Source organism: Rhagoletis pomonella, unplaced genomic scaffold (assembly GCF_013731165.1).
Source record: "Rhagoletis pomonella isolate Grant_MI unplaced genomic scaffold, Rhpom_1.0 Rhpom_scaffold_00005, whole genome shotgun sequence".
Classification (NCBI taxonomy): Eukaryota; Metazoa; Arthropoda; class Insecta; order Diptera; family Tephritidae; genus Rhagoletis; species Rhagoletis pomonella.
The window spans coordinates 35,241,504-35,264,891 of record NW_023458559.1 but is presented as its reverse complement, the minus strand read 5'-3'; the positions used below and the strand labels follow the sequence as shown (position 1 = coordinate 35,264,891).

The 23,388-nt window shown below is 34.0% G+C and overlaps 1 protein-coding gene across 1 annotated transcript in view; it reads left to right on the top strand.

The window, feature by feature from the left end:
• The window catches only part of LOC118738863 (phosphatase Herzog), a 107,307-nt gene extending 89,800 nt beyond the window's left edge, over nt 1-17,507 (top strand). The window contains exons 3-6 of the mRNA XM_036469876.1: nt 16,355-16,590; nt 16,773-16,954; nt 17,022-17,175; nt 17,361-17,507. Coding sequence (XP_036325769.1) covers nt 16,355-16,590; nt 16,773-16,954; nt 17,022-17,175; nt 17,361-17,507 — 719 coding nt within the window. The remainder of the gene's footprint in view (nt 1-16,354; nt 16,591-16,772; nt 16,955-17,021; nt 17,176-17,360) is intronic.
• The last annotated feature ends 5,881 nt before the right edge of the window (nt 17,508-23,388 follow it).

Sequence of the window (23,388 nt, the reverse complement as noted above, 5' to 3'; positions counted from 1 at the left end):
ACAAGGAGACCCGTATTTTTATTACATAGGTTTACAACTCAAGCTCGCGAGCAAGTTTTTCGTGGGCATCCCTGAATTAATTAAAACTTGTAAACATAGCAGAGTTAGAAGTGTTTGCCTACATTTAAGCTTTCAAGAACAATATTAGCACACATCTACGAAAAGTTTTAATTTTCATACACACATATACAGTGACTCAAACAAATGAACACGTGTTAATATTTTTTAAATATTCGTAATTTTCGCGAGCTCCATTTTTTTTTGTTATTTTTCTATAATCCAAGCTTTATCCAAAGCAGTTTCACGTTACACAAAACTTAGGAAAATTCAACAAATTTGCATCAAAATTTCAACTTTTTAATCTGACTCTTTAGAAAATCTCTGGGTATGCAGTTTTATAGCCCATGCAACTTGACTCTAATGAAGTACAAGTTTCAACCGGCTAAAAGATCGCGTTAATTTTTGACATTTTTTTTTTTGAACATGCTTTAGGGTTTTTTCATATAACAAGTGCAATTTACAACAACTGGCGTTGTTTTCATCTTATTTCATGAAAAATTCATATGAAAAAAAAAAACAATTAAATTTTTTAGCAATTTGAAACTTCCACTTCATTACACTTAAATTGTAGGGGCTAATCTGCACACCTAGAAATGATCTAAAGATTCAGATTCAAAAGTTGAAATTTTGATGAAAATTTGTTGAATTTTCTTAAGTTTTTTATAAAGTTTTAAACTGTTATTTATATGGTTTTGGTTAAATATTGGAAACTTATTTTAGTTTTATACAAAATTACAAAAAGAATTTAACCCGAAAACACTTTAAATATTTAAAAATAATAGACACGCGGTCACTTGTTTGAGTCACTGTATAATCATGTACATATCGATGGTCCTCTGTAATAACTACACAACTCAAAATTTCATATCTTTCAGTAGAGTCAATTAAAGATTTTGCGGCTCATGCATAAAAAGTGAGCTTAAGCTCCGACTCGATTTTCAGTACAAGTTGTTCGAGCTTGAGCTCACCCCTTCAGTGCAAAAACTGAGTCTGAGCTTGAGCGCACTTTTTATACATGAGGCCCTTTGTGTTTCGTAATTAAGCAATAATATGTCTAATAACGTAATTATTGTGGATTATTTGAAGTTAGTCTGTAGGGAAAATTTTTAAGCTTTCAAATTATGACCTTTTTCTTAAGATTTAGTATGGGTTAGACTGAAAAAATATAAAATAGTTAAACGAAAATAAATCCACTAGTATTGCTGAACAACGGCACAAAACGAAAAATGTCGTCGATCCTAAAAAACTGATGAATGTCGACTTGCCACAGAAAAATATGGGCGTTCATAAACCCAATCCACTACATAACGCAAAAACGTGAAATTTTGAGTTGTGCCGTTATTGTAGAGCACCATCGATATGTACGTACTTATGTAAATGGAATTTTGCCTGCCAGCCGACCCACCACAATGTGCCATGCAGTGAGAGTTGTACGTATGTATGTATGTATGTATATGTAAGTTAATTAATTCTCGTCATAAGTAATTGCAAACAATTATTAATTTCCACGCAAAGGTTTACGCACAAAACGCATTTGCAAGTAGCCATGAACGGCGGCAAAGACCACCAACCAGTTAATGTACCTAACTTTCTTTTTCGTTTTATTTCTTCTTTTATGTTTTTTTTTTTTGCTTTTTTCGTAAACTACAGTTTATCCAACATTGAATTGTGTAAATAAAAGCCCACGCGCTTTGACGCCTGTTTTTATGCTACATTTTATTTTTTTTCATTTTTCTTTCGCATTTCGACGTTGCTTTAGCTTTTGCATGAAGCAACAAGTAGACATTTTGACGAGCCTAAAATAAACCAACAGAACGGTAGGCAATCTGTTTATAGCAACAACTATACTTTTATACGAAAAATTTTGTAGGTTTGTATATAGGTGCTTGTTTGAGAAATGGGTGTCCTTTCGTTTATTCGTATTGCCGCCTGCGGTGTTTATTCTGCACTGTACACTGCATGCATACTAATATACTACTCGTACTGCTGTATGTATTTATGTAGTTAGTTGTTGGAAGGAGTGTGGGCAGCGCATCAGCAGCGACTTTGAGCTGAGATGAGTTGAGTTTGGTCGCCGCAATGTCTGAGATTGTTGTTTTTGTTATTACATACTACCACTGCTACCACTTCTACAGTTTGGCTTGTGATTATGTTGTTGTGTTTTACAAAAAGCATCCATCCTCATGTTTTCCAACAAACAAACAAAGCTTATGCTGATATGTGTACAACAATAAGGCCATGAAATATGGCAACTACAGAGCAAACAAAACTAGAAATATGCCTTAAAAGCGAGATGCAGTAAGCGGGTCACTAGCGTCATGCTAAAACGTTTCACACAATATTTAGGTCTTTGCTGTCACAATTGTGTTTGCATTGTTGTTATTGTACTGCATAGTACTAGGCTTGCTTGCTTTTGTGTTAACACTTTTGACTCTTTTTTTTTTTTAGAATAGTTTTGGTACTTTTCTTTGTTTTGTAATGTAAATATGTAATTAAAAATACGGTTTTTGTCATCAGATTGCAAATTTTTGGGCTATATATTTATTTAGCTAAATACTAGCTTTTGTCGCAGCTCCGCCTGCGTGAAGTTAGTTTAACGTTATGGTTTGAAATGCAACAAGAAAAGATAAAAAATATACAACAGAATATAATAAATTTCATAAAAAAATATTTGCTAATTGTTTCGAGGTTCCAGAACATGGTCAAAGTGAAAAGCTTACTTAAATCTCTTTCGTTTGACACCTACATAAAAATATGGCCAGTTAAATTGATTTCGAATTATCTACTATTTAAACAGGTGGCAATTCTCTTAAAAAAAATCGAAATAAAACTTTTTAAGCATCTATCTGTGGTTCCCATATTGAAATATTTCATTTTACATGTAAATTGAATTAATTCTGAATTTATAAACAGGTGGCAAACCCTTTTATAAATATAAATTAAAAATAAAGTTTTAACTTCTTCTCCATGGAACCCAAAGTTTCAATAAACTTAATTGTTCAGTTGATTTTATCTTTTCAGCAGGTGGCATCCCTCTTCAAAAATATATAAGCAATAAAGCTTACTTAAAACCTATCTCGACTTAAATACATTTTAAAATATTTCATTTCACTTGTTAGTTAAATTGATTTCGAATTTTTAAACAGGTGGCAGCCCTCGCCAAAAATATTTTCGAAATAAAGCTTACTTAAACCTCTCTTTGGATACCCATATGTAAATATTTGATGTAACTTTCCAATTAAATAGATGTTGAACTTTTTAAACAGTTGGCAACCCTCTTCAAAGGTATTTTCGAAATAAATCGTTTTTGAACCCCTTTCGTTTGGCACACACGTGGTTGTAATATTTTATTTAACTTATTATATAGCTAATTTTAACTTTTGAATAAGGTGGCTGCTCTATACTAATCGCGGTTGTAACATATCAGTGTACCAAATTTCATCAAAATACGTTCAGTCGTTTAAGCTTAAAAGAGCCAAAAACGACTTTAAAATTGAAATTCTTGCCTTGATTTTCTTATTATTGCCCTTAAACTTTCTTTATATACTCGATGTAAAAAATGCATTACATTTTTAATTGTCCCCATATTTTTTATAATCACATTTTCATTTAATTTTCTGCGCATAGTAATTTTTAGCGTTTGCTTTTAATGTCCCTAACAATTAGTCATAAAGAAAGCACAATTCATTCTCTGCGCAGCCTTATTGTTTCTCATCGTACCTCCTGCTTTTCTATCGACTTTTTATAGCACTATCCTAATATTTTCGTCGCTGTCATTTACTGTTAGAAGCGAGTACCGAAAAATATTTGCATACATAAATACATATTTATGACCATAAACTCTGCAACACCATATTTGTTAGCATTGCGTTGGATTGCGTCAAACGCATTAAGCTCACGAGTGACGCATACGCCGCGCCGCACAGTGATGTCAAAATAGTCCAGAGCATTCGCTTTTCAACCGATTTGACAAATTTATGAATGAAAGCTAATAAAAATTAGAGGAGATTTATCGGTTCCGCGCTTTGAATTTTTATTTGTTTATATTAAACTAGGTTACCCTCACTCGCTTCGCTGAGTGTATGAAATTTCTGCGTGCTAAACTAGGTGTAATTTATTTCAATAAAACTCAACATAATTAAACTCAGCCAAAAACATAGGAGATTTTTTAATTTTAAAATAGTTTCAAACTAAAACTTTCTTAAAGCTCTTTATTGTGATACATTTTCAATTAACTTCTTCCCGAAATTCAAGAGTTTTTTAACAGGTGGCAACAATTCTAGATGTAGTTTAGAAATGAATCCTTTTCAAAGCCATTTCGATTGATACCCATATTCTAATAATTCGTTCAAATTATCTAGATATTATATATTTTGAATTTAACTTTTTGAACAGGTGGCAACTTTCTTAAACCTCTTTCGTCCGACAACCATATTGTGATACGTACATATCTGTGTATGTATTGTAGTAGAAGTTAAATTTGATTTTTCAAAAAGGTGGCAATCATGGTACATTTAGCTTAGAAATAAAGCCTTTACAAGACCATTTCGATGGATACTCATTTATGCAATAATTCATTTAACTTATTAAATAATTTTATTTGTGTTGTGTGGAAACCGTCTACAAATATCTCAGAAAATTATACATGTTCAAACTAAATATATATTAGCACTCCGGCGTTTGACACTATAGCTTGTATATAAAATAATTGTATTCGACTTTTAAAATATTTTCAAACACCTTCTAAAGCCTCTTGTTTGACACCCATTTATATAATACATATTCCAATTACCTAATTCTCTTAACTAAAGTGATTTTTTTTTTTAAATAGGTGGCAATCCCTCTGCATGTAGTTTACAAATAAAGCATTTTTAAAACTTTTTCGATCGATACTCATATTGTAATAATTCAGTTAAATTCCTTGAATTTAATTTTTAAACTGGTGGAAACCCTTGTATAACACCTCGATAGTATTCCAAATGTTCAAAAGGTTTGTTAACAATCTTTCATTTGACACCTATATTTAAATTTTTCAATTCGTTCGCAAGCTATACGAATAATTAATTTAAATTTGACTTTTCAAACAGGTGGCAACTCTTTTCAAAATATTATTAAACTGCAACCCTTTTAAACCTCTTTCCTCTGACACTCATATCTGCTGTAATACAAAGTTTAAATAAATAATTCCCTTAATTAAATTTAAATTTAATTTCCTAAACAGGTGGCAGCCCTCCTCCATGGGTATGTAGTTTATTTTATATACTTACATACATACCAAGTTCCAGTTCTCTGCCACAAATAATTCCTAATAAGTGTGAAATATTCCTTTTTGTAAGGGAGGCGCCACGACCCATTGTCTAAACTAGATAGAGGCTGTCCTATGTTTTAAGTTGCGCTATATGTCAAAAGTCTGCAAAATTTAACCATGATCGGTGAGAGCGTAACAAACAAACTCACTTTCGCATTTATAATATTAGTAAGAATTTTTTTAGTGTAAGCTGACGAGAAAGTAGCAATTTTGAAGAAAATCGAATCTCCTTTTCCTGGAAACAAATGTTGCATTATAAAAATTTGTTGAAAACAATTATAGGGTTGCCCTAAAACGAAAAAATTGCCCAAGTAAAAATTTTAATGTTTAAAAAAAAATTTAGAAAAATTTAAAATTTTTTTTTAGAATTTCAGGGTCTGGACTATTTTGAACAATAAATTCCAGTTTGGCACCACTGTACGCCGCTTTGCTTCACTCCATCTCATTTCTCCAACACGTTTTATAGCAAACACTTGCCGCTAATGTTGTCTACAGCCTCTTTGCGTTCACACTGTTTTTACATAAATGTTTTAAGCGAGTGTAATTTTCGCACTTTTAACAATTTTAAGAAAATTACGCATTTACATACATACATATATATACATACACATATATATATATATATATATATATGCATACATGTATATTTAGCCGAAAATTTTAAGCAAAAAAAAGTTGTTGGCTCTGCGACTACAGCTACGCGCTTATTTAATATTTCGCGCAATCTGCTGTTGTTGCCGTTAAGCTATTAACACGGTTTTAATTTTTTCCTTTTTTTTTCATTTTTAATTTCAAATATTTGTTGTTATTTTTTTAATTTTTTTTTTAGTTTTCTTTTTCTCATCCATATTTGCCTGCAAGCTTCTCGTCTTCATACTGTTCCGCCAATCTACTTTATATGTATTTTAAGTTGTAAAGCAATTATTTTTAAATTTGCAATTAATAGCACGAAGATTGTATTTTAGTTAATATAATCATTGTTTTGTATACTTGTAGTTTTATTTGGACAGAGCGACGCTTCTTTTGCCGTCTTTATTTTGGCGCTTCGAAATGCCTTTTGCTTAGCCGCCTTTGACGTGCCGGCATTCAATGTTGATTGCGGTCATTTGGTGGATATATATATTTTTTTAGTTTTCTTGTGTAATTATTTTGGCTCAAGTTCAAGCGCAAAATTATAATTTTATTGATACTAAATTGCTAATAATTTTAATGAAGATTTTAAAATTTATGCGCCAATTTAATAATATTTTATAGAGCATTCTTTATGATAGGTATACAAACTAATTTTTAATGAATATTTAACTACTCAGAAGACAGGCGACTTTAGTTGTTTGTAAATAAATTTGCAAATACACAGCATGAAATCGAACCTACATACGGATCTATTGTTTGGAATCCCCGCTACCAAATTCATTCAGAAAAGATTGAATCAATTCAAAAACAGTTCTTGCGTGATTTTAGCTGGGATTTAGACTACAATCTCCCCCCTTACACTAGTCGTCCAATAGTCGCTTGTCTAAAGCGGGCTTGATTAATAGCTCGGCCCTTCTGGCTGACGTAAATTTTAATGTTCCCTCTCGAGTGTAAAGACACTTTCGACCTCCACGCAAACTAATTTTGAACTAAACGAATCATTCCATTGTTTATATGAAGATTTTAACAGCACGTTTGACACATTGGACTCGATTTTTGCTATAAAGAAAACTATCATTTCCACTCTCAATAATTGAAATACATACTATCTTTAGCATATCCAATCAGCTGATGATTTTGATTCTGTAGCTGAATAGTTTTAGATCTCGACACTTAACAAACTCCTGTTTCCACGACTCGGCACAAGAAACAAACAAAACAAGTAAGAAAGTCTAAGTTCGGGCTGAGCCGAACATTAAATACCCGGCGCAAGTATTAAATATACGTTTTTCACCTTATCGAAAGCTAGCGCTACATGGTAAGCCGGGGTTTATCAATTTCGATTCGTGTTACAAACAACCGTTACGTGAACAAAGTTATAATACCCTTGTGCACAAGTGCGCTCGGGTATAAAAAATAAAAATACCACAATAAATACATTAATTATGTAAGAATACAAAGACAAATTATTTATCAGAAGCATTGTCTCTTACACACTGAAAAAAATGTAATAAAAACTCTCAAATAAGCAAAATCGCTACTCCGAAATAATGGTTTGAAAAACCGCATAATTTCAAATCCGCATAAAAAAACCGCATAAAAGGAGACCTAAGTGTATACTAATTATTGGCCAAGGATCTTAAAATTTTATGACCTTTTGCATACATAGTTGCACGTGTCTGTGTATATGCATACATACATAGATTTACAAGCATATGCATTTACAAACATCTGCAGTTGTCGGTAATTAGAAACTTGAAACCAAGTTTTTGGCACGTATCTCTACTCCCACTAGCTGATCTCCTTAGTGGTGTGAATATTGTGTTACTACAAAAAAGGCATAAAAACTGAATAGAATTAAACAACAAATAACTAAATATGTTTTGAATATGAGCCAACCAGGATAGGAATACTGCTCCTATCAACTAAATACATACTATCTGTTGGAAGGCTACTGCGAAGTATTGTAAAAGTTGCATAATTACGTTTGTGTTTGATAGCGCAGTACAACAGCAAAAATAAATACTAAGTATTAAAGTATTTATGTATGTACCTTTAACTAACGACATGCCGCGTACAAATGTTTTTTTGGTATTTTTAGCTTCATACAAAAGTAATCCCAAAAATCCTGAAATAGTCCCGAAAATACGCAAAAATCCTGAAAATGCCAAAGTAGTTCCGATAATACCGGAAAAATCGCGGAAATTCCGAAATAGTCTCAAAAGCCCCAAAGCAGTACCGGATATCTCAAAAAAGTCCCTATAATCGCCAAATAGCCCGAAATATTTCCGAGAATCCCGAAGTACCTAGCCTCGAAATTCCCTAAAAAATTTGTGACACCTCAAAAAGTATAACATGAAGTATCCCGATAAGTGGCCTAACACCTAAACAGATGCCAAGAGAAACAAATTGGGAATAGTTCAGAGATGTGCTTCAAGCGAACCTGCAAATCCTTCATCGCCAAATCTGAGTGACAGATTGTATGGAGCAATTCAATATAGCCAAAAGAACTAGGTGCTGGGGGGACTATACCATGAGCCTAACTACTATGCTCAAAAACCCCAGACGGCATTGGAGCCAGCATCTTTGGTCTAAGATCAAAGAACGCATTTTCGCTGAGCAGACTCCCTAGCATATGCCAAGCGGAAGTTCACGCCATCAGTCAGTGTGTAGAGATTAGTTTTCAGCGAAGATATCGCAATGAAAACATCGTAATACCAAGCGATAGCCAAACCACACTTAGGGCTCTTCGTTCCTACGAAATCAAGTCTGCACTGGTTCTTGAGTGCGTAGATAGACTAAATGGCTTAGCAGCAAAAAAAAAACAGAGTCTTCCATACATAGGCCTCGGGCCACAAAATCACGGAGGGAAATGAAGAAGCAGACAGGCTCACTAGCGAAGCGGCAGCAACAACACCAATAGGCTCCGAGCTCTTCTTTGCAATAGGACCGCACACCATCAAAGCAGAGCTTAGGTGAGAAGAAAGAATAATAAAAAAAAAAGAACTGCACTGGCGGCGGTGCAACGAAATTAGAATTTCTGTAATACATATTACTTAGAATCAGAAGTTGAAAATTTCCTTTTAATTTTTACAGAGAAGAGAATGTGGGCGGAAATGCTAAAATTTACGAAAAGGACATGCCTTGGTATTGGCATTTTGACCCGTTTTTCGGAAATCAAACGAGCTCAACTTTTTTTTGTAAATGGAATATTCAGGATATCCTGGACCACCCGTCCACTCCCTCTAAAATGTAGGGAAATGCTTTGAATAACGTAAAATTACGACCTACCAAATCGGGAATACTCTATCTTTTTGTGTGACTACCGACTTCCAGTTTCAGCTCAGTATACAAGGGTTGCATTTTAACACATCTCCCTAAGTGAAAGAAATTAATGTACATATGACTGAAAGCTTTGAACTCTTAAGTCGGAGTTGACATATTTTTTTCAACATGACCCTCTTAAAATTTATTGTTGCTTGAGATGAGAGACTTTATTTGTTTAAGCGTAATTGAATAACCGTTTGTAAATATTTTGCGTTCATTTGTAATTACTGTTGCGTTTTATTTTCATTATGTTAAGTGTATTGGGTAATTATGTACATCCTTCATAGTTGATTATTCTTAATTACTGAAAGTGCCATTTCATTAATGTTATTTAATAAGTGAAAATTGTGACTTAAAACAAGTGAGAGTGTTAACAGCTTTGACGTCGCTTTCGGCATCAATTTACCGCTAAAAACTTTCAATTTCTTAATTTGTGTATGTATGCATATTTACAAATATAGATAAATGTTTATAATAAACATTAATGACATGCGCATGCGCATACGCATCTACACTGAAGCCTCTATGTGCAAAATGCATATGAGTATGTACATATGTATGTATGTATATACATGTTGCAAGTCATAAAAGTTTTGCGAAAAGTCAACATCAACCAACAAATTGTAAATTTCATGTAGTACAGTTGCAAGGGCTTTACGCGTCAGTATTGATAAATATGTAGGTACAATTTGCAATGTGTGTGTGTTTGCGTACCTTACACACATGCGCAAACATGCCAGCATGCGATGCAATGTACATATATATGCATGTATGTATGTATGTACATATCAAGCCTTAACCGCCAAAATAACGTAAGCGATAATTTTTTCAGAATTTTCTTTTTGGTGCAGAAATATTCCTAGAGCATCTAGATGCATTTCTGCATCAGAAATAAAATTTTGAAAAAAATGTCGCTTACGTTATTTTGGCGGTTAGGGCTCGATATGTGTATATGTTCTTGCGGGCATGAAACCATATTTGTCCGTCTATATGTCGATACATTTTTATTTTGTGCACATTTAACTTGTCTGCATTTTTCTGCTTCTTTTTGGTATTTTGAAATATTTTTTAATTTTTTTAGTTTTTTTGCACTCAAACCTCAACCACTGCCACTGGCATACAGTGCGTATGAGTAACGCGGTGCATGCATGTGAACATATCTTTCGTGTGTGTGTGTGTGTTAATTAAAAAACGCGTATCCGCAATGTAGGTCGCATTGGTCGACATAAACACAGCCGATAGGCATACATGCTGCATATTTGCAAATATGTATGCATATATACTGTTGTTGTTGTACATAAACATATATGTACCATACTGTTATATTCTTATGTGCTCGGATATGCTTTTGTTTTGGTGTATATGCATATAAAGGGTGTTATTCTTTAATTTTTTTTTTTAATGGCAATTGTGCCTGTCGCGGCTCTTACTGCCGATTTCACCAGCAATTTAAGTGTAAAATTATATTTTCTTTTTCGTCGGTTTTCATATTAAATTAAAAAAATACCAAATTTAACTTAACTTGCTTTCGCGAAACTGGCTATGAGTTCCAGAACTTTGTACATTGGATGCAACCTCAACTCCATACAAAAAAAAAAAATAGGTTGGCTTTCCTGGTCTATTTTCTAGCACCCGCCAATTTAAGTTGTCCCCGTTCAAGTTCTTTCGTGAGCCGAGCCGCGTTGAAAATATGTACCATAAAAAAACTACCATTTTAGAGCCATCCGTGAAAATGTTTAGAGATCTACTTCTGGGTTTCATTCCTTTGCGTCATCCCTTCTCCCCAATCGTTGTTCGAAACCTTCATTCGCAATTAAGGCAATATGGCATATAATCTGTGCTGCCTGTGATTCTCGCTACAATTGAGCTGTGACCAAAGGTTTCGTACTTAAATACATTCGCCTATGGGCGTCAATCTATCTTCGTATTTAGCAGTCATTTGCGGAGTCTGCATGACTTACAATTTTGCACCAATATTTTTTTTTTTATAAATACATACATACAAAAATACTGGTATCCCCTCTCACTGAGTGACTCAATTACTGATCAAAGATTAACTATATACTGACGAAGAGGATGCAGAGATCTTTGGCAATGTTCATATCTTAAAAAGTTGCTAAAAAGTACCCTGCAAAACCTTAAGCTTGACACCAGGGTTAGAACTACGGCAAGCCTAAATCGGAGTAAATGAAGTGAAATAGCGTAGCAGAAAAAAAAATTCCGTAGTAGATATTTCTTATGTATACTGGCTCGTCATAATTTGCCTTTTTTAGTTAAAAAAATTAAATAATGCAAACCAATAGACTTTAATCGTGTCCTGCAACTATACTATTTAACATCTATAAAATAGCAACGTAAAATTTGGTCATATTTCTTATATAACATTCTAAGTTCTTGTTTTTTTTTGGTGAACGTTAGTTCAGTTTTTTTTTTTTTAAATATAATAATTTCAGGGAGTCCTTGAACAAATGAAGCACCAGTAAAAATCAAAAAGCAAAAACTCAAAAAAAGTGCAAAAATTGCATGGCCTTATAAATCTCGTTTTTAGGAAATTTCAAAAGTTAAAAAATTACATACGTACATTGTAATTGGAAGCCAATGGAAGCTTTGACCTCTTCTATTTAAAAAATGGAGAGTGGTAGTATTTTTAGCGAAAAATGTATTTGAAAAATTTAAAAGCTACTTGAAAAACGGCCCTAAGACGATTTTTTGAGTTCAGATACTGCAATAAGTGCTCTTTATTATTTGGGAAACAAAACCGAAGTAGATCGTAGGTAAAGTGCAGTAGTGTAGTAAATTTCTCTACTACGATCGTAGTAAAGTTCTAACGCTGATTGACACCCTGTACCTGAGCAACTGTTGCTCTTTCACCCACAATTTGGCTTCATAAGTCATATGCATACACATACACTAGGTATGAATACATACATATATCCAAATGCAAACTACCCAGTGGGAAAATGTAATGTATAGTAATCTAAAAAATAATCAGTAAAACAGCCGTTTTCTCATTCGAAAATGCCTTAATTTCCCCACGGCGTTGTCCTAGGCAAAGTGTGGCATTCAATTTGGCATCACCAGTAATGCAAGAATGAACGTGATTTAATATGAATTTGTTGCGACTTTTTGAATACATTAGAACGCTGATTATATATTACACAGTACATGAGCCAGAATTCGTGAAATCGATCAGTAAAAATTAAAGTTTTTTGATTTTCAATTTTAATATGGTGGATGTGTAGTTCAGGAGCATGGAAAGGGATTCCCATCAACAAAACTTCGAAAAAATATATATTTCGCAAGTTATTTTTTTTTTTTTTTTTTTTTTTTTTATTATGTATAATAGAATCTATGTAGAACTCATAAGAAATGCATTACATTATTTATCACGCATGTAATGCATTACTACTTTTTCCACTGGGTATATTTGCATCTATACGCATACATATGCAAGTATGCATGAATGTGCAACAACATTTATTAGCAGCATTTGTTTGAATTACTTGGGTCACAAACGAAATTGGGTCAGCCAGCAGCGGCAATAGCAGCGCTTGTATTCTTGCTAATTTTTCGAGTTCGTTTTTTTTTTAATGCCTTCACTGCTTCATTTTATGCAAGTCAGTAATATTCGTTTTTGGTTGCTTTTGCTTTTTCACGTCGTTTATCCAACAGGAAATTAATTTTACCGGAGCTCTTAAAGGGTAACTACATACATAGGCGTATGAAGTATACAAATAAAGATTTTTATGTATACATATGAATATATGGTTGAATAACTTGCCAAAAAATAATATCGAATAAGTAGCAAAAGTTTGGAGAGGCAGCGGAAAGCAACATTTACTCGTCTTTACATGCAGAGAGACATGGCACATACTTACAAATATACTAATGAATACGTTTACTTTTTTCTTAATTGGGTGGCAGCCAGACAAACTTTTGCCAGCCAACGATTTATGTAGCATTAAAAAATATATATGTATGTTGTTAGTTTTGTAGGTGTTAGTTTGTTACCCTATGGTCAATTGAGCTATTTGACCCTAATTTTTTGTGTGTTGTGGCGTGAGCACTTAGGCGGCAGCAGCAACAAGTGTATGGATACTCGAACACCAGAATAAGTCTCCGTACAGTGTTTTTTTCTTTTTTAATATTTGCAATGTTTTTCATAATAAATTTTTTTCGTGAATTTTTTATAGAAATAGTTCATTTTATTAAAAATCCCATATGAATATGTCTGTGGAGTTGGCACGGTACGGTGTGACGCAAAAAGGCAAGAATATTGTTTTGTGTAGCTTTTCATACAGAAACCGCTTGCATGGTCTGGTAGGCGGAAGGATTGCTTCAGGTTATATTGCTCAATAAAAATCCCTGCACCAACCCCGCATTCCGTATTTGATCCGTCCGTAAAGACCGTTAAGCGCTCCAAGAACTGGACCCCTGAGTCCAATCACTGCGGCTTGGGAATTTCATGCGGGGTTTGTAGTTATCCCAGGTCTTCGCCAGGATATATTTAGTAGGCAGCGCTTTAATTGCATGCGGTAATGCGTTTAGGATGGAACTATGCCCGAACGGTCTTTCTTTCCAGAGCCCCAAGAAGCAGTTGGCTGACGCTGTTAGCAGTTGTTCAGAACCATATTCGGACAAAATCTCATTGCACCTGTTACGCCAGCGGCTGGAGCAGAGCTGTAAGTCCAGTCAATGTTTGGTCATTACATATAAGCTCATGGACAATTCTCTAGACACATAGTTTTCCTACTCGTACACAGTCTACACGTCCCAAGTCATAATTCAGTGAACAAATTTTACGTTACTCTTAAGGCATTTTAACTAATGTACTTTGGGAATATTCTCTTACGCATATTTACAAGCGATTGTTTTTTGCGAGGCGTACTAAAACATAAATACATACATATGTATATGTATATGTATAAAAAAGTATTAGCATATGACAAATGGTGCCTACATCGCCAGAGCCCTGCTACTGCATAAAGACGCGAATTCAGCGAAAGTGAAAGCGCGTCGTCGGCCAATGCCTTCATCGACGACAGACAGACAGCAGGTCATTGACAATTAAAGCAATTAAGTTTGCTGGTTCGGCAAACGCAAACGTGTGACAGGAAAAACAAATTCTTACAACATAAAAATAAACTAAAGTCAGCAAATAAATAAGATGAATGGTCGTTAAGGGTAAACAAATTGGAGTCGAAAACGAGTTGTAGCTGTGCTTTGAAAGAGCAATTAATCTAAATAAAATTAGTAAATGTGCCAATAAATGTTTACATACAAGCGTTTTCGTTCTAAAGTAGTTTAAGCAATGTAATTTTAGAGACGATTTTTAGCTGCTGATAAAACGCACAAAGTTGAAGACCGACGCATTTTTAAACAACTCAACATTCAAAAAGATGTATAGTTTTAATAATGTGGCATTTATTTTTTTTCGTGCTTAACTGCCTGCTTATCTCGCAGGCATACATACTTGAGCCTAGGTTTCAAGTGGAAATCTTCGCAATTGATGTCTGCGCCCGAACGGTATAGTAGAAGAACTAATGAGGCCTCAGACTTAAATACCATACTGCCATAGTTAGGCACCATTAAAAGCCTTAGCATCCTGCGCAATCAGCCTTGACTCAGTGAGTTTATTTGTGTGGTATGCCGAACCAAGGAAGTTTGGAGAATAATAAAAAGGCAGAACTTTTAAGAGGTGGCAAGATTTTCAAATCGGCGCTCAATGCTGATTTACAAAGAGGAAAAGACAGTCCAAGATATATATAAATAACTCCTTCTGCAGTAGGCTCTGAACGTCATCTTATTTGTAGACCAGTTCAACAACTTTTTTAACAGTGTAAGAGAATTTTTTATGGATGTTTATATTCTTACGCCCAAATTTATAAAGAGTAAAAAAGATTTTAACTGCTTTATAAATCGATAATTTGCCTGAAAATGTGACTTTATTGAGCTCTTCAATTCTACTTTAGTTTTTATGTATAAGGCCATTAGTCTTTAGTACGATCACTAATCATAAACTCCAGATTCCATGACAAGTTCCTATTCATATTTGTTTTCATAGTCGATACCGTTATATATTTTTTCGTCAATATCCCAATATATTTGTAGTAGGATGTATTTATCCGTAATTTTTATAGTAATTGTTAAATAGATCTACTAAATTTCTTATCGATGAATTTATTGATGCCGTTACCGATTTGTAATGCTGCTCTCCGACACTTTTAAATTATTTGTTTTGATATGGTCATCGATAAATAAATCCATACCGATTATTATAATAGTCATCGATAAATAAGCTCACTCCTCTTCTATTGCGATACTGTTATCGATTCATCTACAAATATGTATCATTATTGTTATTGGTAACGTTTTCGATAAATTTATCGATATGCTGTCGACTTTTAATACCATTTTTTGGCGTTCTCAATTTGTTTATTGATATCTTAATAAATAAATTATCGATAAACAAATCGGCTCAACTTTCAATCCGATACTGCCGTCGATATACATACATTGTTGATGGGCAGCTGATTTGTGCAATACTTTAAGCTTGTAGCTGTTAAAAGGATATCACAGCGAAATCGAATTTTCGGGGCTTAGTTCAAACAAATTACACTAAAATGCTAGCGAGGAAACCGGGACTGTTACGGTTATAATCTTTGTAATAAAAGTCATAATATAATCGTTTCTGTTTTTCAGATTAAATTTAACCGTAGTTTTTGATTTTTAAATAACGATTTTTTAATTAACGATTTTTTTATCGAAAAAAATAAAAATCACAAAATACGAACAAATATAGTCGAAAAAAAAATAAAATCCAAGTTAACGATTTTGCAATGATCGAAAATCAAAAATCTTCATTTTTAACGGTTAATTTCGGTCCCTGCAAAAAAGGTTATTTCCATCGAAATCTATGTAGATACTTAATTTGCGTTATAAATAAAATATAAGTGTTAAAATTAAATTTCAATAAACCTCAAATGTAATATTTATTGTACATATTCAATTTTTCAAATGTTGCAGACGATGTCGAACGCTTAAAACCACCAAAACGCGGCTTCTTTCAATCCTTTCTATGCTGCTGGCGACGTAATCGCACGAAAACCAATCAAAATGGCACATCAATCGATGGTTCCACAACACCGCCACCATTACCGGACCAACAAAGGTACCTACTACCTCAGGTTAGGCACTCGGATATGCATAAAAAATGCATGGTCATCGATTTGGATGAGACATTAGTGCACAGTAGTTTTAAGGTAAGCAAAATATGTATGTAGGTGTATAAACGCCTAAAAGCGTACTAAGCTTTTTGCAAGCCATGCAATTTAAATAGCTTGTCGCGTATGCAGTCATTTTATTTTTATTGGCGCCCATACATATTTAACGGTTTCATTTGAACATTAAATATTAAGCGTTTTACATACATCTTCTCTTACAGCCGATTCCAAATGCTGATTTTATTGTACCAGTGGAAATTGATGGCACCATACATCAAGTTTACGTACTCAAAAGGCCCTACGTCGATGAGTTCCTGCGAAAAATGGGCGAATTGTACGAGTGTGTTTTATTTACAGCATCACTAGCCAAATATGCAGATCCCGTTGCCGATCTGTTAGACAAGTGAGTGTGAATTACCAATTATTAACCAATTTTATTAAAAAAAAATAATAATTTTATGCTCCCGCAGATGGGATGTGTTTCGTGCAAGACTGTTTAGGGAATCGTGCGTTTATTACAGGGGAAATTATATTAAGGATCTAAATCGTCTTGGACGTGATTTACAAAAAATCGTCATTGTCGATAATTCACCAGCGAGTTATATATTTCATCCAGATAATGCGGTAAGTGAGTTTGATGTGTTAATTACAAAATCATAAACTGAGTTAAAATTTCAAAGTTTCTGGATGCAAAAAAGTCTACTTAATTAAGTAAAATACGTAGATTTTTGCAAAGTTAAACATACTGATTTTTATAACGAATTTCTAAAATTTATAAACATTTTTTTTTTATTTTTATTCCTTTCTAGGTTCCTGTAAAGTCATGGTTTGATGACACAAGCGATTCCGAATTACTTGAACTGATACCGCTGTTTGAGAAACTCAGCAAAGTCGATTCTGTATACAGCGTTCTGTGCAATTCCAACAATCCACTGAATAGTGTTGCGAAAATGTAAGTAAATTTGGTTGTTGTATGTACATATATAAGGATGGTACTTAAAAATATTAATATCTAAATTTTTTATGGAGCATCCATTTATTTATTTTTTCTACAAATTTTTAGGAGTCGCTATCAGAGCTTGAAACAATTTTATATTTTTTTTTTTTAAATCGCAGAGATTTTAAAGAATTTTGACTTGAAATCTTATAAATTGGACGTGTTATTGTAACTTATTTTTATAAGTTCATAAACTCTCTGAGTTATAGCTGGTCAAAGCAACATTTTTTTCGAATTTTTGCGATTTTTCAAATTAAAATTTTTCAGACCAAAATTTTTTTAGCTTTAAAATTTTCCTGGATGTCTTTTTTTAATAATTTTAAGGACCACCCTAATGACATACTGTGTATAGATATTAAAAAATTATTTACGTAAATCTAGTCAAGTATTTGTGACCTTATTAATTTTACGTATCCTAATTTTATATAAGGAGGCTCGGTTAATTTCTTGTTATCATGGTTTTATCTTGTTGTTGCTGTAACAGCATAGAAATTCTCCTCAAAGTTATGGTTAATGAATGGGTCTTTTCGGTTAGGTATACTTAACTATAGGCTATGGTAGGAATGCACAGCAGAGGTGCACGCAGTCGACGTCGCGGGCAACTGCAAGCTCGCGAAAGGGCTAGGCGAGAAAAGTGAGCTGTACGGCGATGGCAACGTATACATATTGACTTATCAGGACCCCAGAAAAGGCCCATTTTATTCAAAACAAAAGCGCCAAGTTTTTATTATCGTTTAATAATTTTTTTTAATTTAGTAAAAATTGTACATGCATGCGTATGTGTTTTCTTGTGTCCGACCTAAGGTTCGGTATTCGGCCTATTCGGCTGATTTTTTATCTTCGGCTTCGGCAGCTTCTGATTGAAGATAAGTCTCGCATAGTGTAGGTTTTTAATTTCATCAAATTTGTAAACACCAGGTGAAAAAAGTTCTTGATTAAAAAAAAATAAAACTATATCATACATTTACAGGCTAAGGTCTTTAATTGGACCTCTCATTTTTTGAAATTCCTTTTCAAAAGTATTCTCAAACTAAAATCTTCTTAAATCTCTTTCGTCTGACATTGTAATACACATGTATTTCAATAAACTGATGAACTAATTTCAATTAAATTGTTCGAATACATGGCCACCTTCTTAAATAAAGGTTAGAAATAAAGTATTTTCAAACCCAGTGCGATCGATATCCACTTTTTAATAATTCATCCAATTTATTGAATAATTTCAATGTAACCTTTTAAACACATGACAACCCCCTTCAAACATTCAAAAAGTTCAAACTAAGGATTTCTTAACATTATTTTGTTTGACTATGGTATTTATTTCATATACTTTTTGTATTATGACGGTTTTTTTCTCGAAAAAAATTTCACCTTCTTATATGGCAACTTTATCAGAGTGCAACATTTTAAAGAAACAGCACGCAATATGCATGTGAAGATGCTGAGAAAAGAACACGAAAACTTGACAGCTCTGTAGCAGGGCAGAATATAGGCAACATTATTTCGAGAAAAGAAAACGCTATTAGTTAATTGAATCAGACCTTTCAAACAGGAATTACTTAGACCTCTTCAAAAGTATTTTAAAGCTTAATCCTTGTTAACTCTCCTTCGTCGGACATTGCGATACATATTATAATTAACTGATGAATTAAGTGGAGTTTGACTTTTCATACATGTGGCAACCCCGCTAAAATGGTTCAGAAATAAAAAATTGTCAAACCCCCTTCGATTGGTACCCGTATTTCAATAATTTATTTAACTTATTAAATAATTTGAATTTAACTTTTTAAACACAGGTGGTCCAACACCTAAAAAATATTCTTTGCGTTCAAACTAAAGATTTCTTATTACTCCTTCGTTTGACATCCATATTTTAATATTTCATATAACTTGTGTATAAGCAAATTAAATTCGACATTTCAAGCAACCCTGTTCAAAATACTACTACTTTCTGAAACCCCTTTCGTTTGGCACTCATATGGTGATACATACAAATTTCTCTTACCTAATTCCCTTAATTCTAATTGAATTTGATTTCTTAAACAGGTGGAAACCCTCGTATAGGTTAGTTAAGAAACAAAGCTTTTCAAACCCATTTCGATTGATACCCATTTTGTGATAATTGGTTTATTTTTTTTTGTCCCAGTATATCGAGAGGCTGGCTTTAGTATAATTTACCATTCCCTATATTCTTTAAACCACAAGGAATTTTTTAATGAGACTTAATAAGAATATTGACTTGCTAGCATCGGAACTGCTTCTTTCACGTTTATTTGCCAACAGTTCTTCAACGACTCGGCGCCGGTGAGTCATTCGCAATCGTATGCGGCGAATGGTTCATTATACTAAAGCCAGCCTTTCGACTTAAGCTACTATGCTATACGAACACATATATGTATTCTTTTTAATAGGCTTGCAAAATTCCCAATACCCTCATATGTGTTATTATCGGTAAAAGTTTGAGTATGCTCACTTCTGGCATCACTGCAACAAGTGCTTTGTCACACATACAATCCCACTATTCTGCTGACTTCGTTTTCCTAGCTTGCCTAGCCAGCTGTGCACATCTTTACACGCTCAGTCGCCCGCGATACATATGTATGTATGTGCAGATTTGGTCATCCCTAGGCTATGGCATTCGGTCAATTTACATGTTGTTGTTGTAGCGGCACTTCTAAGGGTTTAATTGGATAGTCTATTAATCACTGTCGTCGAGCTCAACTAATGGTAGACCCACAAAACGTGCTGTTTGGACGGTGTCGGACCAAAGTGAAACAAGTATTAGCTGAATGACCTTAAGGCGGCAAGAAAAATGCGTAAGCCGGACATAGATATGTTGGGTATGTCGGGATTGAGTCTGGTACATTATGCGGTCCTTAATTGTGCCAGGGTTATGAACTCAGCTATTGGCAGGATAAAATCCAAGATATTTACGATGGCGTAATGGCTGGGTCTGTTAATGACCCCTGTAGTGTTCAATTTTGGTGTATAGATCAATATGAAGTAGATTGGGTCACTATCGACTCCACACTGACATGGAGGAAGTATGTAAAGTACGTTGACCTTTCGGGCCTACACTCAGACTTTATAAGTGTCACTTAGAACAAAGTTTTTCTCTGGCGTACATATGCACGTATTGTATGACGGGTCAACACATTTGTAAGTAGAGAACTTTATACGAAATGATATCGCAAATGGTATGGAATTTGTTGACAAACTAAACACCCTACACGAACACCATTTAATACCAGGGACGTGAACCGGATGAAAAATTTGGTCGGTTCGGTTTAGTGGCTAGAACCGTTTTTGCACTTTTGGATTGGTTCATCAATGCGGTTTTTTTGGTCTTTGAACCGGGGTTTTGATTCGGTTCAACGGTTCGAAAAACAAGAAAATAACGCGCAAGTTTAAGTGTCAAGTGTCAAGTGCAACAACGCGCAAGGTTAAGGGTCAAGTGTCTGTCAAATGAGATGGGTTGCCTTTACATTTGATATTGTCACATGGTAAACAAACATGGTAGGTATTACCATGTTTAACAAAAAGAAAAAAGTGGGTACATTTATCTATTGAAAATTGGTTGAAACGAACCTTTAAACCTTTATAGAAAGTGGTTGGGTTTTCGGTTCGGATCAAACATTTGTGGAAAATTTCGGTTCGGTTAATGGTTCAGTTAATTAATAGAAAAAAGCGGTTTTCCGGTTCAAAACCGGTTCGGTTCAAAACCGGTTCACGTCCCTGTTTAATACCTTCTTCTTTATTGGCGTTGTAACCGCCTAAGCACGCCAGTCATTTCTCTTCTGTGCCAACTGCCACCAATTGGAAATGCCAAGTGAAGCCAAGTCATTCTCCACCTGGTCTTTCCAACGCAGAGATGGCCGTGCTCTTCCTCTGTTACCAGCATCGCGGCCCGCGTTGAAAACTTTCAGAGCAAGAGCTTTTCTGTCCATTCGTACGACATGGCCAATCTAGCGGAGCCGCTGCATTTTAATTCGCTGCACTATGTCTATATCTTTGTAAAGCTCATACAGCGTAAAGGTCCGTAAATCTTTCGCATAATCTTTCTCTCCAAAACTCCAAGAGCCGCTTCATCAGATGTTTTCATTGTCCATGTCTCCGCGCCATACACTAGCACAGGCATGATGAGTGACTTATAGAGTGTGATCTTTGTACGACGAGAGAGGACTTTACTTCTCAATTGCCTACTTAGTCCAAATTAGCACCTGTTGTCAATAGTGATTCTGCGTTGGATTTCAAGGCTGACATTATTATTTATTCAATTTTCTCCATAAACAATTATTATTTTTAAATCTGTGTGCTTGGGATTCGAATCGAGGAGCACTTATCGTCGCCTGGGTAAAAGATTGTCGTAAGCGCCATTTTGACGATTTTTAGTTCTAGATGCAGTGATATATTTTGAAATAAGGTCTTTCGATTGGTGTTATCAGTTTTTAGATAGCTCCTTTAGTTTCCGAGATATTGTCTACAAATGTTTCGATAATTTAGTAAAAGTTTAGTTAGTGATGCAGTCATATTAAACTAATCAATATCTTAGAAATGGTGTTCTCCATTTTTGTATATCTCCTTTAGTTTCTGAGATATTGAGTAAAAAGTGTCGTTAATTTAGTAGAAATTTTGATCATATTTTGTGGCTGCCAAATTGTGGACAAATGGCGCTTACGATAAAATTTTACTTAAGAAAATCGTTCATAAACTCAAAACTAATTAACAATAAACATTACAAATTAAATAATTTAAGAGGTTCGTGAACTAGTAACATTTTCAGAGACTTTGGAGAAAATCTATCTTCGCGTTTTTGTATTCCAAACTTCAATCGCGGTTTCCCACAACCTACCGAAATCAACATACGACAATTTTTTACCCAGGCGACGATATGTAGATAGTTTGGGAATTTATAGTTTTGAGTATGAAGTAGTTGTTAGTATGAGTAGAAATAAGCCGTTATTGATCATTGTTCAAATATCTGGGAACAAAATGCCGACGGTATTTCACTAGTATTTAGCTTGTCAAATGTCTTTTATGTTTCCACGTATTTCTCTTTGAATATTCTGTGTGGAGCAAGGCATATTCAACAGATAGCAGCAATAGAGTATTATACAGTGGTTTGTATTTTTTCGTGGATTTCGTCTCTAGTTGTAATTTTTGTTTACATTTTACTCTGAAATGTCAAACTTTGTTTACGCAAATAGTTATATAAATTCCAAAATATAGTACACGCAGCTTGTTTTTTTTCACCTGTCGAATGTGCTTTGATGTGGAGGCAGTTTTAAAATTTTCTGAAGCAAATATACCTATTAGACGAAACTGCATCAAATACTATTACTGATTGTATGAGGGAAGGAAAAGGAGAATGTTGTAAAAGTAAAGAGGTTCTCAAAGTATATTCACTGCATAGTGCTTGGCCGAAATCCGATATTTGCATCATGCCTCCGTGCCCAGAAACATTTGTAACAAATTTTGAGGGGTAAAAATCCCGATCGCAAAGGCCGAAGTTATCGAAAAATATGCGGGATACTTATGTATGTATGTATGCGCAGCTTTCAAAAAAGATTGAAAAATAAAAATAAGTAATTTTTAAGCAAAAAACAAAACCGACTTCAATTCTCATATAAAAATTTAAGATTATCGTTAATCTTTTCATTATACAATGATCCGATTTAAACCAAATTAGAATAGGACCACCTATGGGGAAACACCTTACGTTAAAAAAAGAACTATAATAATTGGTTAACCTGGTCTAAAGTTTTGCGTAACATACATAAAAACAATAAAAAATAATAAAAAATTATTCCGACGAATTGATAACCTTCCTCCTTTTTGTG